This window comes from Spermophilus citellus (genome assembly GCF_964194105.1).
Source record: "Spermophilus citellus genome assembly, chromosome: 4".
Lineage (NCBI taxonomy): Eukaryota > Metazoa > Chordata > Mammalia > Rodentia > Sciuridae > Spermophilus > Spermophilus citellus.
The window spans coordinates 17826052-17841050 of NC_138185.1; the positions used below are offsets into that span (position 1 = coordinate 17826052).

At 44.8% G+C, this 14999-nt stretch overlaps 1 protein-coding gene across 9 annotated transcripts in view; it reads left to right on the top strand.

Moving 5' to 3' along the window:
- Positions 1-11977, top strand: part of CHD6 (chromodomain helicase DNA binding protein 6) — a 211092-nt gene extending 199115 nt beyond the window's left edge. For 8 of the 9 annotated variants that reach the window (XM_081289958.1, XM_081289959.1, XM_081289964.1 and 5 more), the window contains 2 exons: positions 844-963; positions 8712-11976. In XM_081289958.1, the coding sequence (XP_081146084.1) occupies positions 844-963; positions 8712-9608 (1017 nt within the window). In that variant the 3' untranslated portion in view covers positions 9609-11976. Of the gene's footprint in view, positions 1-843; positions 964-8711 lie in introns of all 9 variants that reach the window. The other variant, XM_081289966.1, reaches the window with a different exon arrangement.
- Positions 11978-14999: the final 3022 nt, after the last annotated feature.

Genomic DNA, 14999 nt, shown 5'->3' on the forward strand with positions numbered 1-14999 from the left:
AGAAAAAAGTTTGTTTTCTGTTTTTATGTATAAATTTTGGCAAAATCCTCTAGTAAAGAAATTAAGGCCCATGTCAGAATACTGTGCCAAGAAGTCAACATGCAAAATCTTAACAGGACAGAACTTGCCAAAGTTCAGCCTCCCGTGCCCCCAAAACAGCCACATAATAACATAAGCTTACAGATAAGTCTTTAGGTTGTATAAATTCTGCCACTTAATGAAAATTTTCCAAATTAATGCAACTTATATTGGGTGTGTGGAGGGTGTCTATTCTTAGTTTACATTTGCTGCTTTGGGAGCTTTCTTTGGTCATTTGCTGCTTTGGGAGCTTTCTTTGGTCATTTTGCTACTTGTACTCCAAGTCCTGATTAGGAATCTTTAGGAAGACTCCTGAGCACTGATAATTTGTCTCGGTTTCTCTTTTCTTACTTGCTCATCTACCCCACTACTGTCTTTTTCCTGGTACATCTAGAAGACTAATAAAACAAATAGAGAGCACACAGGAAAAAAATAACAAACCACAGGTGTACAATCTCCAAAGGTAGACAAAGGCAGCAGGCAAGTACCAGTGGACAGGGACATATCCCAAAGTTAGGGATTCAGCATTGCCCTGGGAAGCTAGTGGTCAGCTCAGGTGCTGTACTCTAGAGGGCCCAGGGCTCACACAGCCTGCTTTCAGCTTGCTGCAGGATTGCTGGTCCTTCAAGGAGAGAAAGCCTCAGTGAGGGCTGTGGTGGGGTCCTAAGCAGAGGGCCATCAATGGGAAAATACCAAAACCAACTGAAAAGCACTACCCTCACTGTTGCACAGTGTTTTTTAATATTGGTCTCGTTTGCCTCCTAGAATTTTTCGGACAAACCGAAGCAGAGGAGGCCACGCTGTAAAGAACCTGGAAAATTAGACATCAGCTCTCTGAGTGGAGAAGAGAGGGTTCCTGCTGTCCCTAAGGAGCCAGGACTGAGGGTAGGAAGAGGGTCATTGGTTTCAGGGGGTAAGGAGAATGTCCTGGTTAATCCCTGCTTTGTATACTTGAGACAAATCCCCAGCTGGAAGTGGGTAGCTGGGCGATATTTTTCTAGAGGACAAGAGGCCAGCACAGAGAGTTGATGAACAATGCTAAGAGGTGTCCAGGGCATTTTTGAGTAGCAGTGTGACTCTCCCCATGGTCATTTGCTTTTAACCTTTACCACTTAAACAACTGTTGAATCATTCCCAAAACAACTTTTTTTTTCCTATTTGTAGTGTTAGGAGAGAAAAGAAACTTTAACCCCTCTACAGCAGTCTCTTTCCAGAAATTTTAAATTTTTTATCTACATTTTTGATTACCATTTAAGATATTTCCTCCTAGTGCATCCCCACTGGCAGTGAAAAACAACTGGTTCCAAGCCCTGCCCTTTCCTATTACAGAGTCATGAGACTGGAAGGGACTTCAAGGACATCTACGGAATACTTAGAGTATATGGAATCAGAGTTAATTAGTTTACAGATGAGTACAAATTTGGAATAGAAAAATCATAACCTCTAGGGGGCAGTGGTAACATTTCAGTCGAAATCATGTTGAGCATGGACAAGTTGCACATCATTGAGCTTTTAACCTCCTCAAAGCACTTCCTGCCCAAACAGGAGCTTCAATCCCCAGGGGCACATGTGTTGTTCCTTGAACTCAGACTCTCCTGAACACTCTCTCCAGCACTCTGCCAGCTGCAGCTTCCCTGAGGATGGTTCCCTTCTTGGTAGAATTCCTGAGTGCGATTTCTTATTTTAGTTGCAAAAGACCACCCATCCTAATCATTTCCTCCTTGTGCAGAAGGAGTTGTTATTTAATGTTCCAAAGAACTTGTCACTCATTTTGTCACTCTCCCAGCAGCTCTACAGACAACTATTCTCATTCATTTGCATACTCTACCACAGACACTGGGAGGAAGACCTGGGCTCAGTCCCCCAAATTTAATACATTGTAAAAGCCACCCTTTGCCCTCTCTTTATTCTTAAAGTCTTTATCAGCCTTTTCTTAGGCTGCTGTGCTATACAAACTGATCCAACTTCTGTTCTTTCCCATCTGTCTTTCCTCACCCTTCCCTTTGTGTTTTAGCACACAGCAAGTGTCTCAGTGAAGTCATCAGGTGAAGACCTCTAGTCCTTGCCTTGTTGTAGTCCCTGAGCTTTTAGTTTACACACATGTTATAAAAGCAATGTGGTTTCCCTTTTGGCTTCCTCATTACTATCTGCATGTCTAGTGGTTTACTTCATGTTCCCTAGAAATTAGTGTTCATCCCTCTCTGTAGGCACCCTTCCCAGGAAGCCCATTTCTTTTTATTCATTTTGTTTTGTGGACTAGGGATTGAACCCAGGGGAATTTAACCACTGAGCCACATCCCCAGCCCTTTTTATTTTTTATTTTGAGACAGGGTCTCTTTGAATTGCTTAGGGCCTTGTGAAGTTGCTGAGACTGACTCTGAACATTTGATCCATCTGCCTCAGCCTCCTGAGTCACTGGATTACAGGAGTGCACCACCATGCCTAGCTCGGGAAACCCATTTCTAAACTGTTCTTGCAAGCCAGCCTCTTTCCAGAGATGCTTTTCTCTCCTTTGTTAAGCAAGCACATTCCTTGCCTTAGAGGCCATTTCTCTGCAATAAGACAGGAATGGGAAGCACTTGTCCACCTGGTCTCAGTTCTGCTCAGCCTTCCCAGCAGAGTCAGGGCCACATGCTCCTCTTGGCTCCAGGTGGGTCATGTGTCTCCCACAGCTCCTTCTGGTATCCAAGCTGTCCAGGGCAGGTTACACTCCTTTTTCCCATTAAAACTTAGTCTGTTCAGGCTACTGTAATAAAAGGCTTATAAACAACAGAAATTTCTCAAAGTTCTGAAGGCTAGGAAGTCTAAAGTCAAGATGGCTGCAGATTAGTGTCTGAAGAGGGCCCAGTTCTCACAGGTAGACATCTTCTTGCTATGTTCTTACATGGAGTACTCTTGTAAGGTTTCTTAAAAGGGCACTAAACCCATGAACATAGGCTTGTCCCCTGTGATCTACCCCAGAGCCCTCACCTGCCCTCACCTTTGAGGACAGGATTTCAACATATGAATTTGGGGAGGACACAAATGGTGAGGCCATAACAGAAACCCTGTTTCTTTTTCTAGAAGTACATTAAACTCCTATAAGGAATGCCTTCCTTCCCCTGAGCTCATATACCCTTTCCTGCTGTGTGGCTGGATGAGGTCCACAGACTTGGCATAACACAAGCTGCATGGAAGGCCAGTGCCCAGTACCTAGTGGATGTTCATTAACTGTGTGTATATACACTCATAGTTAATGCAGTTTTTATGTCAGTTGTGTATGTGTATATATTTTATGTATAAATACTTTGTTTTTTTCTGAGACATATGGCAGTAAATTGCAGATATGACATTGCTTCTAAACACTTTGGCATGTATCTCCTAAGAACATTTTCCTATATAATTATTGCCATTATCAAACATGAATATTAATAAGATCTGATATCTGTACTCAGATTTTTTCACTTATTCCAAAAAATGTGTTTTAGAGCCAGCTTCTGTTCTGGTCTGGTTTGGTTTGTTTTTAGAATTTTAAAAGGAAGAACCACACATCACATTTGTTGTAGGCCCTACTTAGTGTTTGTTGGATGAACTTACCCACCTTCCTGGGAAGAGCCAGGAAGCTTTGGTCGCCACTCTTGTCTTACTTCACCCAAGAATCTTAGAGTTGGAATAGATGCTGCCAAATGTTTGAAGAGGACGTTTGGGGGCTGGAAAGTTTATGCTATCACCTAGGAAAGCAGCCTTGCCTTCATTGTAGCTTGAATACTATACTTTCTTTCTCTTTGCTCTCTCTGCCTTCTTCCAGGAAGAGGAAGGAGGTTTGTACCCAGGGTATAATTATGCATAGGGGGAACTGCCAAAGCCAAATTTGGCCACTGTGTGTGGTCGCCAAGTTGCTAGGAGGATCACCTACCTAGGGGTGAGCAGCAGCTGGGTGGCTGGAATGACTCTCCCTCCACCGGAAGTGGTGAGCACCACCTTCCTCTGCCAGCATTCCTCTTGCTGTGCTATAGCTGAATAGTTCCCCTCTAACTCTGAGCCTTCTGCTGCTGCTCTCCAGGCCTAAAGGGAAATGAAGACCAGTCCATGGCTTCATAGCAAGCTCTCATTTCTGAGAAGGGAAAGGATGTTTCATGAGGAATGTTCCATACACTAAATGGCAGAAAGAACCTGGCAGGCCAAAGGTTCTGCAGGGCATAGGCTGGTCTTAAATGAGTTGAATCATCCTAGATGCCCTGTCATGTTAAAGATCTTACTTAGAAGAGATTGTTTGAAAATAGGTAGAAGAATTATTCCTCAAGCCCTGGGCTTAATTTCCTTCCTAACAAAAAGATTTCTGAGATTAATCATGTCCTTCCCAGTGGAGAGTTAAGAGCAGACTTATAATGGGAACAAGTGTGAGGGAGAAGGGAAAAGACATTCCCCAGCTCTTAGTTGTTGGTGGGCCACACTGAAGAGCCTCAGAGAAGCCTGGAGCTGGAGTTGTGCTTACCCTGACCAGGGCCCTAGGCAGAGGTCATGTGCCAGCAAGGCCCAGGATTCTGTGATGTAGACAGAGTGGCTGGCTCAGAACGATGTGGTTTGCATTGGTGAGTGCAAGACTGATAGGAAATCATCCTTTTAACCTGGCCCCATCCAACAGATCTTACTGCCTCTCCTTTTTTGTTTGTTTTTGTTTTATTTTGGTACTGGGAATTGAACCCAGGGATACTTGACCACTGAGCCACATCCCCAGCCTTTTTTTTTTATTTTGAGAACAGGGTCTTCCTAGAGTTGCTTAGGGCCTCCCTAAATTGCTGAGGCTGGCTTTGAATTTATGATCCTCCTGCCCCAGCCTCCTGAGTCACTGGGATTAGAGGTGTGCACTACCACTCCTGGCTCTTAGAAACATTGTCTCTTTAGAAACAAGAACCATCCAGGACTTTCTCCCTAGTGATTGACCTCAGAGCCAAATCAGACACTTGCTCCAGGACGATCCGCATAGGATATTGCAGGTAGCTGGACATGTTGGGAATAGAAGGAATGTGGCATAGTATGGTGGGCACTGGCCTCCTCTGTCCCTAACCAGCTATGCCCAGATCAGCCCTTGCCCCTTTGTGAAAGGCAAGGGAAAGCAAACATGACTGAGCAGTTTGTTCCAGCTCTGCCATAGCAAGGATCTTTCTTTCTTTCTTTTTTTTTTTTTTTTTTTAATACTGGGGATTAAAACCAAGGATACTTTATCATTGACCTACATCTGCAGCCCTTTTTATTTTTATTTTCAGATAAGGTCTCACTAAGTTGCTTAGGACCTTGCTAAGTTACTAAGACTGGTCTCAAACATGATGATCCTCCTGCCTCAGCCTCCCAAGTCGCTAGGATTAAAAAGGTGTGTGCCACTACACCCAGACCAAGGCTAAAAGAGAAGAGCTTTCTCCTCAAAGTTGCCATCAGAAAACTTTTTGTCTACAGTGAACTGGTTTTTCTGAATATTCTTTGGGAAATTGAAGGACCGATGTAGGACTTCAAAAATAACTATATCTAGGGACTTGGAAATGTTCAAATATACATACTTTACACATTTATGAGTCTAAGCCCTCTGAGAAGCAGCCTTAATAATAGGACTGACTCCAGGGGCTGATGTGATGGTTCATTGAGAGGATGTTATGGAGCCTTGGACGGGTGCCTGACACATGACAGATTCTTCTTTCGTGGCAACTGGCATTTCTCCTTGTGCTCTTCCTCTTACCACCACCCCTTCCTGAGCACCACTCCATGCTAGATTCCCTGCAGGGACCGGGGGAAATGGACACATCTCCTCTGTTGCTCCTTTTGGAGCTCACCACACATGTCCTCATAGCTCCCTGAGACCCAAAACCAGTGTCACCAGCGAACCCTTCAACTGCCCTGAAGCAAAACAGTTTTCTTCCACACATTTTTTATTGGTGCATTACAGTTGTACATATTGATGGGATCTGTTATTATACAGTTGTACATGCACACAATGTAACAATATAGTTTGCCCAATATGACTCTCTAGCACTTGCCTCTCCCTCCCTCTCTGCCTCCCACCTCTTGGTCCGTACCCTTTGATTTTTAGGAGATCCACTGCCACCTTTGCTTTTCCCTTTTCCTCTCTAACTTCCGAGTATGAGAGAAAACATATGACCCTTAACCTTCCACGGTTGACTTATTTCGCTTACCCTCTGTTAAATTTTCCAAGAATTTTACATGTTGAAAGTTTTGGAAGAAGAGAATCGGTGAAATCAATGGGAAATGCTGAGCTATGAATTGAAGTGCATTAAGTCAGTCCTTAGGAAGACGGTAAACTATTTTTGGTCTCATCCCTTAACTACCTCATCTTTCCTGACTTCTCTCTCCATGTTTTCTAGGACTTCAGACCCTAATAATAGGGTTTTTCTGACCCTCCTGGTGTGTCTGGAGGGGACCTTCACCTTCTTTCTTGCTCCAATTATCTGCTCCATTAAGGGGGACAACCAAGGGCTGGGGATGTGGCTCAAGCGGTAGCGCGCTCGCCTGGCATGCGTGCGGCCCGGGTTCGATCCTCAGCACCACATACCAACAAAGATGTTGTGTCCGCCAAGAACTAAAAAAAAAAAATAAACATTAAAAAATTCTCTCTCTCTCTCTCTCTCTCTCTCTCTCTCTCTCTCTCTCTCTCTCTCCCTCCTCTTTCACTCTCTCTTTAAAAAAAAAGGGGGGGGGGACAGCCAAGTCCCTGCCTGATTCAGTGACATGAAGGTGGTGGGCTGGTGGAACCTTGGCTACTTCTTGCCAGATCCACACTCACTTCCCGCTTGCAGGAAAGGAAGGTGTTTGTACACAGGAGAGTCCTAAAAAGGCATCAGATGCAGTTCATAGAGATAGATTGGCTGAGCCTGGCACAGTGGTAAACGCCTGTAATCCCAGCTGTTCAGGAGGCTGAGGCAGAAGGATTGCTAGTTCAAAGCCAGCCTCAGCAACTTAGTGAGGCCCTGTCTCGAAATAAAAAGAGCTGGGGATGTGACTCAGTGGTTAAGTTCCCCTGGATTCAATCCCTAGTACCAAAAAAAAAAAGGAGAGAGGGAAAGAGGTTGGCTCCTCTGGCACAGGTGGCCAAGTAAGCTCTCTTACCTTGCATGGCTCTTTAAACTCTGCATTCTAGCCTGAGGATGACCCATGTCCCCAGTTCAAATTCAGTGTTGTAAAACCCACCAAGGCCGTTGTGAACATCCTCCCTCACCATTGCTGGAATCAAGGGAAGGTGCTAAAGTAACACAGCTTCATGATGAGACCGAAGGAGGGAGACACCTGGGCTATGAGGGCCACTGCATTTCAATGTAGCTGGGAAAGGGAGCTGCCTTCTGAGGCACTGTTTCTTTATACTCCCCTGTATGACAAAAGACCAAAACTTCTGAAAAACAGAAGTCACCTTCCTTCAGTCCTGTGAGCACACGTGGACATGGTGACACTGAGAGCAGTGAGAGATGGAGGGCAGTAAAGAAAGGCCTGCAGTTCTCCAGGAGCACAGGGGTTCCGGGCACTAAGTCCTGAAAGAAAACATTTTTCTATTTCTGTGGGATTTGTTCATAGCATCTGTTAAACAAATTCAGAGATAGAGTCGTCATAACTGCAATGGTCTGTCTAATTACCTCTCCACAGCCAAACCATATGCTCCACGGAGCAGGCTCCCAGCTGCCCCGCAGAGCTCCTGAGCACCTTCTCAGATGAAGGTGGTGTGGGGCTGCAGCTCAGGCTTTCCCCACCACCATGCTGCCTCCTGCTCACTGCCACCATTAAGGTGGTCTGTTCTCCTCTGTGATCCTATGTGGCATAATCCTCCTGATCAGGAGGGGTCTAGGTGTGTAATGCCAGATGACATTGTGAGTCCTTGTGAGCAGAAGTGCAGACTGCAGAGCTTCTTGCTTATTAATAAAGTCAAAGAATAAACCGCCAAAGAAAAGAAAAATAGATGGTCTTTCTTAAGGGAAATCAGAACATCACTAATTTGGGTGGCATTCCCTCCCAGAGTTCCTTCATTTCTCCAGCCCACATGTACACCTCATGTTGCCTCCAGTTATGCCTTCCAGAAGCTCAGGATCCAGAGGGAAATGGAGCACACACAAAATTTTTAAGTAAATAACATCCCAGGCAAGCACTGCTTCCTGTAGGCCGGGTACTGTGTTAAACACAGGTAGGGATCATTGTCCTTTTTTTTTTTTAAGAACTGGCAGGTCTCCTGGCTCTAAACCCCATCTTACATATTCTGCTTTGTTGCTTCAATATAAACCTTACTGTGTCATGAGGAAGGCAAATGTTGCATCTGGTGAAGGGGTCTCATCCATAAGGGTCTCCATGAGACCCAGGTTGTCTTCACTGCTGGTCTCCAGCTCCCAGGTCTCTGCCACCTTCTTACAGTGAGTGTTGGAGGTGTTGGCAGTGACAGGGACCTGTTTTTTCCCAAACTACCAAATGCCCTCAACCTCTGAGAGAGAACCCCTCTGGGCCTGTGGGCAGAAGCACTTCTTCCACTGGGAGCCTTTCATGGATATGGGGACAAGCTAGACCACTGTACAGCATAGTCATCATCTCCAGCCACCTGTGTGCCATCAGTAGCCACCTGCCTGCCATCATTAACTATCAGCATCTTATGTTTCTTCGTTCTTTTTCAGGGATTTCTTCCAGAAAACAAATTCAATCACACCTTGGCTGAGCCTGTTCTTCGGGATGCAGGCCCCCGCAGGAGGGGGAGACGGCCCCGGAGTGAACTCCTGAAAGCTCCCGCCATTGTGGCAGACTCTCCCTCCGGAATGGGGCCACTGTTCATGAACGGGTTGATTGCAGGGATGGACCTGGTGGGATTGCAGAACGTGAGGAATATACCAGGTATCCCCCTCACTGGGCTGGTGGGCTTCCCAGCTGGCTTTGCCACCATGCCTACAGGCGAAGAGGTCAAGAGCACCCTGAGCATGCTGCCCATGATGCTGCCAGGAATGGCCGCAGTACCCCAGATGTTTGGTGTTGGAGGACTCCTCAACACACCCATGGCAACTACCTGCACGTCCCCTGCTCCAGCATCTCTCTCAAGCACAACAAAAAGTGGCCCATCAGCCACTGAAAAGACTGCAGAGGATAAGCCAAGCAGCCATGATGTAAAAACTGACATGGTAGCTGAAGACAAGCCTGGTCCTAGTCCATTTTCTGATCAGTCTGAACCCGCAATAACTGCTAGTAGTCCTGTGGCTTTTAACCCATTTCTCATCCCAGGAGTGTCTCCTGGACTTGTTTACCCATCTATGTTTCTCTCCCCAGGCATGGGCATGGCTTTACCGGCCATGCAGCAGGCCAGACACTCTGAAATAGTTGGTCTAGAGAGCCAGAAGAGAAAGAAGAAGAAAACAAAAGGGGACACCCCAAACCCCAACCCAGAGCTTGCTCCTGGGTGTGAAAGGGAGCCCAGCAGCGATCAGAACTACACCGAGTCCAGTACCCCTTTGCCCCCAGAGAGAGAACATGTGGCACAGGCTGGGGAAGGGGGACTTAAAGACTCCAGCAACGACACCAATTAGAACTTTTTCATTTAAGAAATTATTGTGACTTGTAAGTTTCTTATCCCATAAAGGTTTGTTACTTCCCTCACTTCACCTTCATAAGAACCTGTGTTTCCATAAGTAATATGACCTACCTAATTTCCTGTCTGAAAACTATGGTAACAGATGTTAATAGTTGCAGGGTCTTGCCACTTCGTTAGATAAATGTTGTCTACCTAGTCTGGGAGGCACAGTTCTCATTCTGTTCTCCAGTTGTTCATTCCAGCAAGTGTAGTTAATACAGTACTTGGTGACACGCCCTACCCCCTTCTTGTCCAAGTTTCCCACTTATCTGAGGAAAAAAAATGGAAAAAGAAAGCTGTCTAGGGATTTACCATTGAAGTGCTGAAGAACAGAGACAAAGAGGAGCTCTCTTTTCCATGAGCTAGGTTGAATAGGAAGAACATAACAAGGAAACCAAAAAAGCACAGAAAAAGGAAGTGCTGGTGCGTACTTTTTAGTTAAAATATGTCCCTATTTTATCATGATTACTAAGTAGTGTACTCCGAAGTGTATGACTAATGGCTGAAATTGCACACATTGATTTCTTTATAAAAAACAGAAACCTTACTGGTAGTAATTCCCCATTCATTGTTTTTCAGACACCTGCAGCAAGAAGAAATACTGGCTGACTAGGCATTATTTTATGTATACATACTGTCCCTCTCCCCAGTTAAAATACGATTCCAAGAACACTTCAGATAGCTCAAGTCATTGCCGCCAGCAGCAGGGCAGGGCTCACCCTCACAGGGCTGCTCTCCCTTCAGCCTCCGAGAACCTCTGTAGCCACTAATTTGCCTCTGTGTTTAAAGAATCCTAATGGAGTTTTGTTTCCTTCACCAAGAATAAGGCTTTTCAGAGCCTGCGAGAAGGTAGTTGCTAGGGTCTGTGGTAGACTTGCTAGGGTCTGTCGTCAGGGTGGTTCAGGGTTGTCGGGACACGGGTACCACCCGTTACGCTACAACTGTGAAAAGATTTCTCCCCTCTCCATTATTTCTCTACTCTGTTATATCCTACAGTTGGGCCCAGATTCCAAATTATCAGTTAGTCAGGACCGTTGCATGTCAGCAGTGTTCTCTCCTTCCTCAGCTTCTCTGTTCAGGAACTGAACCTTTTAAGAGCACTTCCCTCTTTTGTTCGCCTTCCCATCCTCCCACATCCCCCATGGGCTCCTCGGTGGCCAGCTCGGCCAGCCCATCTCGCGGCTCAGCACTCTGGGGCACAGGGCTCACAGGGTCATGGAAATAATACAAGTGTTACTAGTACCAGTTTCACTTTTTGTTGTCACAATTTACTGTGTTTTTTACTGTTTCTGTTACAGTTTTGCTAATTTATCAGAAGGTCCAAAAGTTTGACATAACTATTTCAGTTTGCATTATTTATTTATGATGCTTTTGTCATTGTCTTTTATACATTTGGGATTATAAATTATGTAAATGTTAAAATGAGCATCTCAAAGAAGTCTGTTAAATCGTGACTGAAAAAAATGAATCAGATGTATTTTCAAAAAGTGGAGTCCCAGTTTTATGAATCAGAGATATAAACTAGAAATACTATAACTGATCCTATAAGAAGAAAGAATCTGATAATTGAATAAATCCTATTTAATGGCATTCTTGTAGTGTAGATGGTCTATAATGCTGGCAACAGATTTCTTAGAAATGCTGCTCTCTCTATTTAACTAACATTTTGTTCAGTTTTGCCTCCAGTGGAAGCAGAAAGGGTTTTTTCAGCTGTTAAATCCTAAAAATCAATATAATTTATTTATGTAAAAAAGAAATCACTCAATCAATATATTTTTGAACCTTTTAAGTACTAATTTTCTTTTTATCAAGTAGAAAAAAAAAATGTATTTGCCCTAAATCCTTAAAATACAAATGCTATAAAAATTCCTGTATCTTGAAAGCCTTACTGCAAATGAGTATTATAGACACCCAGCAGAGTCTGGTTTTCTTTGTTGTCCTCGTGTTGTTGTTATTTTGTATGGAAAAGCTGCTTTCCCCAGGTTCCACTTTAACGTCCAGTAGGTCCCAGGGTCCACTTGGATCTGAAGTAAGAACTCACCACAGCATGCGCTATCCCTTCTTGTAGCTTATCAAACCTGTATGTTAACTCTCGGGTGTTTAGGCTTCTGTTTGACTGCTGTTGTGACCCTGTTGGCAAAATGAAACTGACACTCTGTGGACTATTTGCTCTGTAAGGCATAAGTGCTTCTTATGATTACTTTGACGTTTCAAAGAGCAAAAGCCAAATTTAAACTCTCTTCAACAAACTTGAGCCTTTTCATCTAATTCCATGTCACTCGCAGCCATAACTTTCCTTGATCATTCTTAACCTCATGTCTTACACAATAAATTGTCTGTGGTCTTGATCCTGAATTTAAAAAAAAAAAAAGTTTAAAAGTCAAATTTGTATTTGAGAAATTCAGTGGCACTTGGGTGTCTCTTGCTGCCTGGGCATTTTATGGATGCATCCTATGCACATGAACAATCTTTCCTAGGTTCCTAATTCATGGCGACCCCGTTGAGGGCTTGCTGACTGTCCATTCATGGGGGCTGGCCTGACCCCTCTTTTGAACTACAAAGCACCAGGTTAGAACATGCCATGGAAGGTTAGACCCAGGCCTGGAAGCCCCCAGCTGAAGCCCCCAGCTGATGCCCTGCCAATGGCACTTTCTTTTTTTTTTTTTTTTTTTTTTAGAGAGAGGAGAGAGAGAATTTTTAATATTTATTTTTTAGTTCCCGGCAGACACAACATCTTTGTTGGTATGTGGTGCTGAGGATCGAACCCGGGTCGCACGCATGCCAGGCCAGCACGCTACCGCTTGAGCCACATCCCCAGCTCGATGGCACTTTCTTAAACCCCATAACTGCACACATGGGACTTCTGAGGGAACTGTACTTCCGTGGGTTGGAGCAAGTCCATAAGACACAGAAACTAAAGTTCTCAAGGTTTTTGAGAAATCTGTGGTCCTTAGCTTTGCGAAGCGTAGCTCCTCAGCCCCAGAAAGGCTGTGTGAGAAGAGCTGGAAAGCACTATAGCCTTGTGAAGACTGAGCAAGTTGCTTACCCAGCCTCGTCATGTTGGGTCCCTACCATCTACCAACAGATGGGTGCACAAGTGGCTGAAAGATGGGGCATTGTTAGAGTAAAGCCTTAGGGTCCTCTGCTATCACTTATCAAGTGAATATTATTACAGACAAACAGATCTCTGACTGAGACTTAGGGAGCCCTTCTAGATGAAGTAGTGAAGAATCTTGGTTTCATTCTTTATCTTAAACCTTGTCACAGTAGATAGATCCTGCCTCCTGTGTAAGCACAGAATAGCACCATTGGTTCAGTACACCGGTGGAGTGTTTTGTGTGTTTGCCATAAGTAACCTCATTCTGTTTTTATGGCATCATAAGAGCTGGGTAGAGAAAGACTGCATCTAATCTGCCAGCAAAAACCAACAGAGGCTGCCAAGGCTGTCTCATCTGCCACTGAGCGGAACAGGAGCTAGACCCTATGGTTGCATAAGCTGGAGGAAGCAGCACCCCAGTTCTAGCTTTTATGATACCAATCAGGGACCTCTCTACCTCAGAGACCAGAATTGAGTGAAGAAATTGCATTTAGAAAATTTGACACTGGGAAAAACAGATCACTTAAAAAGTGTCACACCCTCTGGAAAACTTTATGCTTGATTCAGTTACACACTAAAATGGTTTCTTGCAAGAATTATTATCCCTTTGCCTGGTCTGGAAACCACAGAAGAGTTACTTCTTAAGTTAGACTGGAACTCACCCGGCCAATGATAGGATTATAGTTCTTGCTCTGTATTCACTGCTCCTGTAGCCCCAGCTCCTGAGGTTCAGGAACTCAGTGGCCACATGTTCACAAGGTATCTATAGGATGAGATGGGGAAATGAGGAAAGGATCAGTTGGGCAGTGGCTCCTACCAAGATATTCAGTACCGAAATGGAAACAGGATGGTTTAACAGGTTGGTGCTGCTTAAACAGCCTTGATGGCTTGAGTTCTTGTTCAACCCTAGCCCAAGCCCAGGAGCACAAAGAGAAGCTAGAATGAGAAGGAATGGGGAGCAGAGACAGCTTCCCAGAAAAGGGAGTAAAAGCCCTACCTCCTTCCAAGTTTGTTTCCTAAATGAGGATAATAATAATTGGTACCTAATGGGTTGGCAATGTTGATTGAAATGATCAATGTCAAGTACTTAACACCACTTATTGTTCTATTTCAAGTCTTTTATCTTTACTGCTTTTGAATAGCCAATGAGGGAAGAGTACCAGCCCCACTGGATGGAAAGAGGGAAATCAAAGCTATCTGGAACTCAGACGAAAACCAGGTATTTTGTATTCTGTCGATGGTGACCACACACATAGACTAAGCACTTTTTGTACATGGGTTTTGTTCAAAGGACTTTATGGCCCTCTTTCCCATCCTCCCAAAGACTCTTTGAAATGTTACCGCCATATATATGAGAGAGCTATGGTTCAGGCTAAACAACTTGCCCAGTCATCCAGCTGGTCAGTGGGACAGAGCTGGGCTTTGAGTACCCAGGACTTATTCTAGAGCTATTAACTGACCAACGGAAGCCTGGGTAAGAACAGGATGCCCTCTACACTGCAGCAGCAGAAAGTAGCTTTAACTTATGGGGGGCATGTTCCCACCCATGCTGCCAGCCTCCAGGGCAAGCGGGTGTCAACTAACTCAGGAAAAGTGCTTCCTGTTCATCCCTGCTGTGCTGCCCTTGTGAAACCTCTTGGTTAGCCTAAGGACATCTTGGAAAGGGATGGTGCCGTATCTCACCCCCCACACCCCAGCAGGATCCTGTCCCTCCCTGGGCAGCTGAACCACGTGCACACTAGAGCACTGTGTGGTCGGTGCCTACTCCGCAGGTCACTCCAGGCCTCCACAAGCATGAGCTCAACCCAATACATTCCCCAGATGAGGACCTAGCCCAGGTAGGTGGTCACCTGCCTTCAGTGGCACAACTAGAGAGTAGAAAGGCAAGAATCCAGGACAGGTCTGATTCCAAAATGTAGTGTCCTTATTCTGACCTTGGCTTTGTTCACAAAGCCAGAGACGCCACACACTAGCTTCCTAGAGTACAGTTGGCAATCTGTGGCCCACAAATTAGGGGAAAAATAAAAAAATAAGACTATTGTATGAATAGGAAAGTGATATCAAGTTAGATTTCAGTGACCATAAATCTTGCTTGGCACATAGCCACACTCATTCCTTCATGGATCATCTGTGGCTTTTGTGCTACAAAAGCAGTTGTCACAGAGGCCCATGGCCTACAAAGCCTAAAATATTGACCACCTGGCCCCTCACAGGGAGTTTGCTAACCCCTGTCCCACAGCATCGATTTTA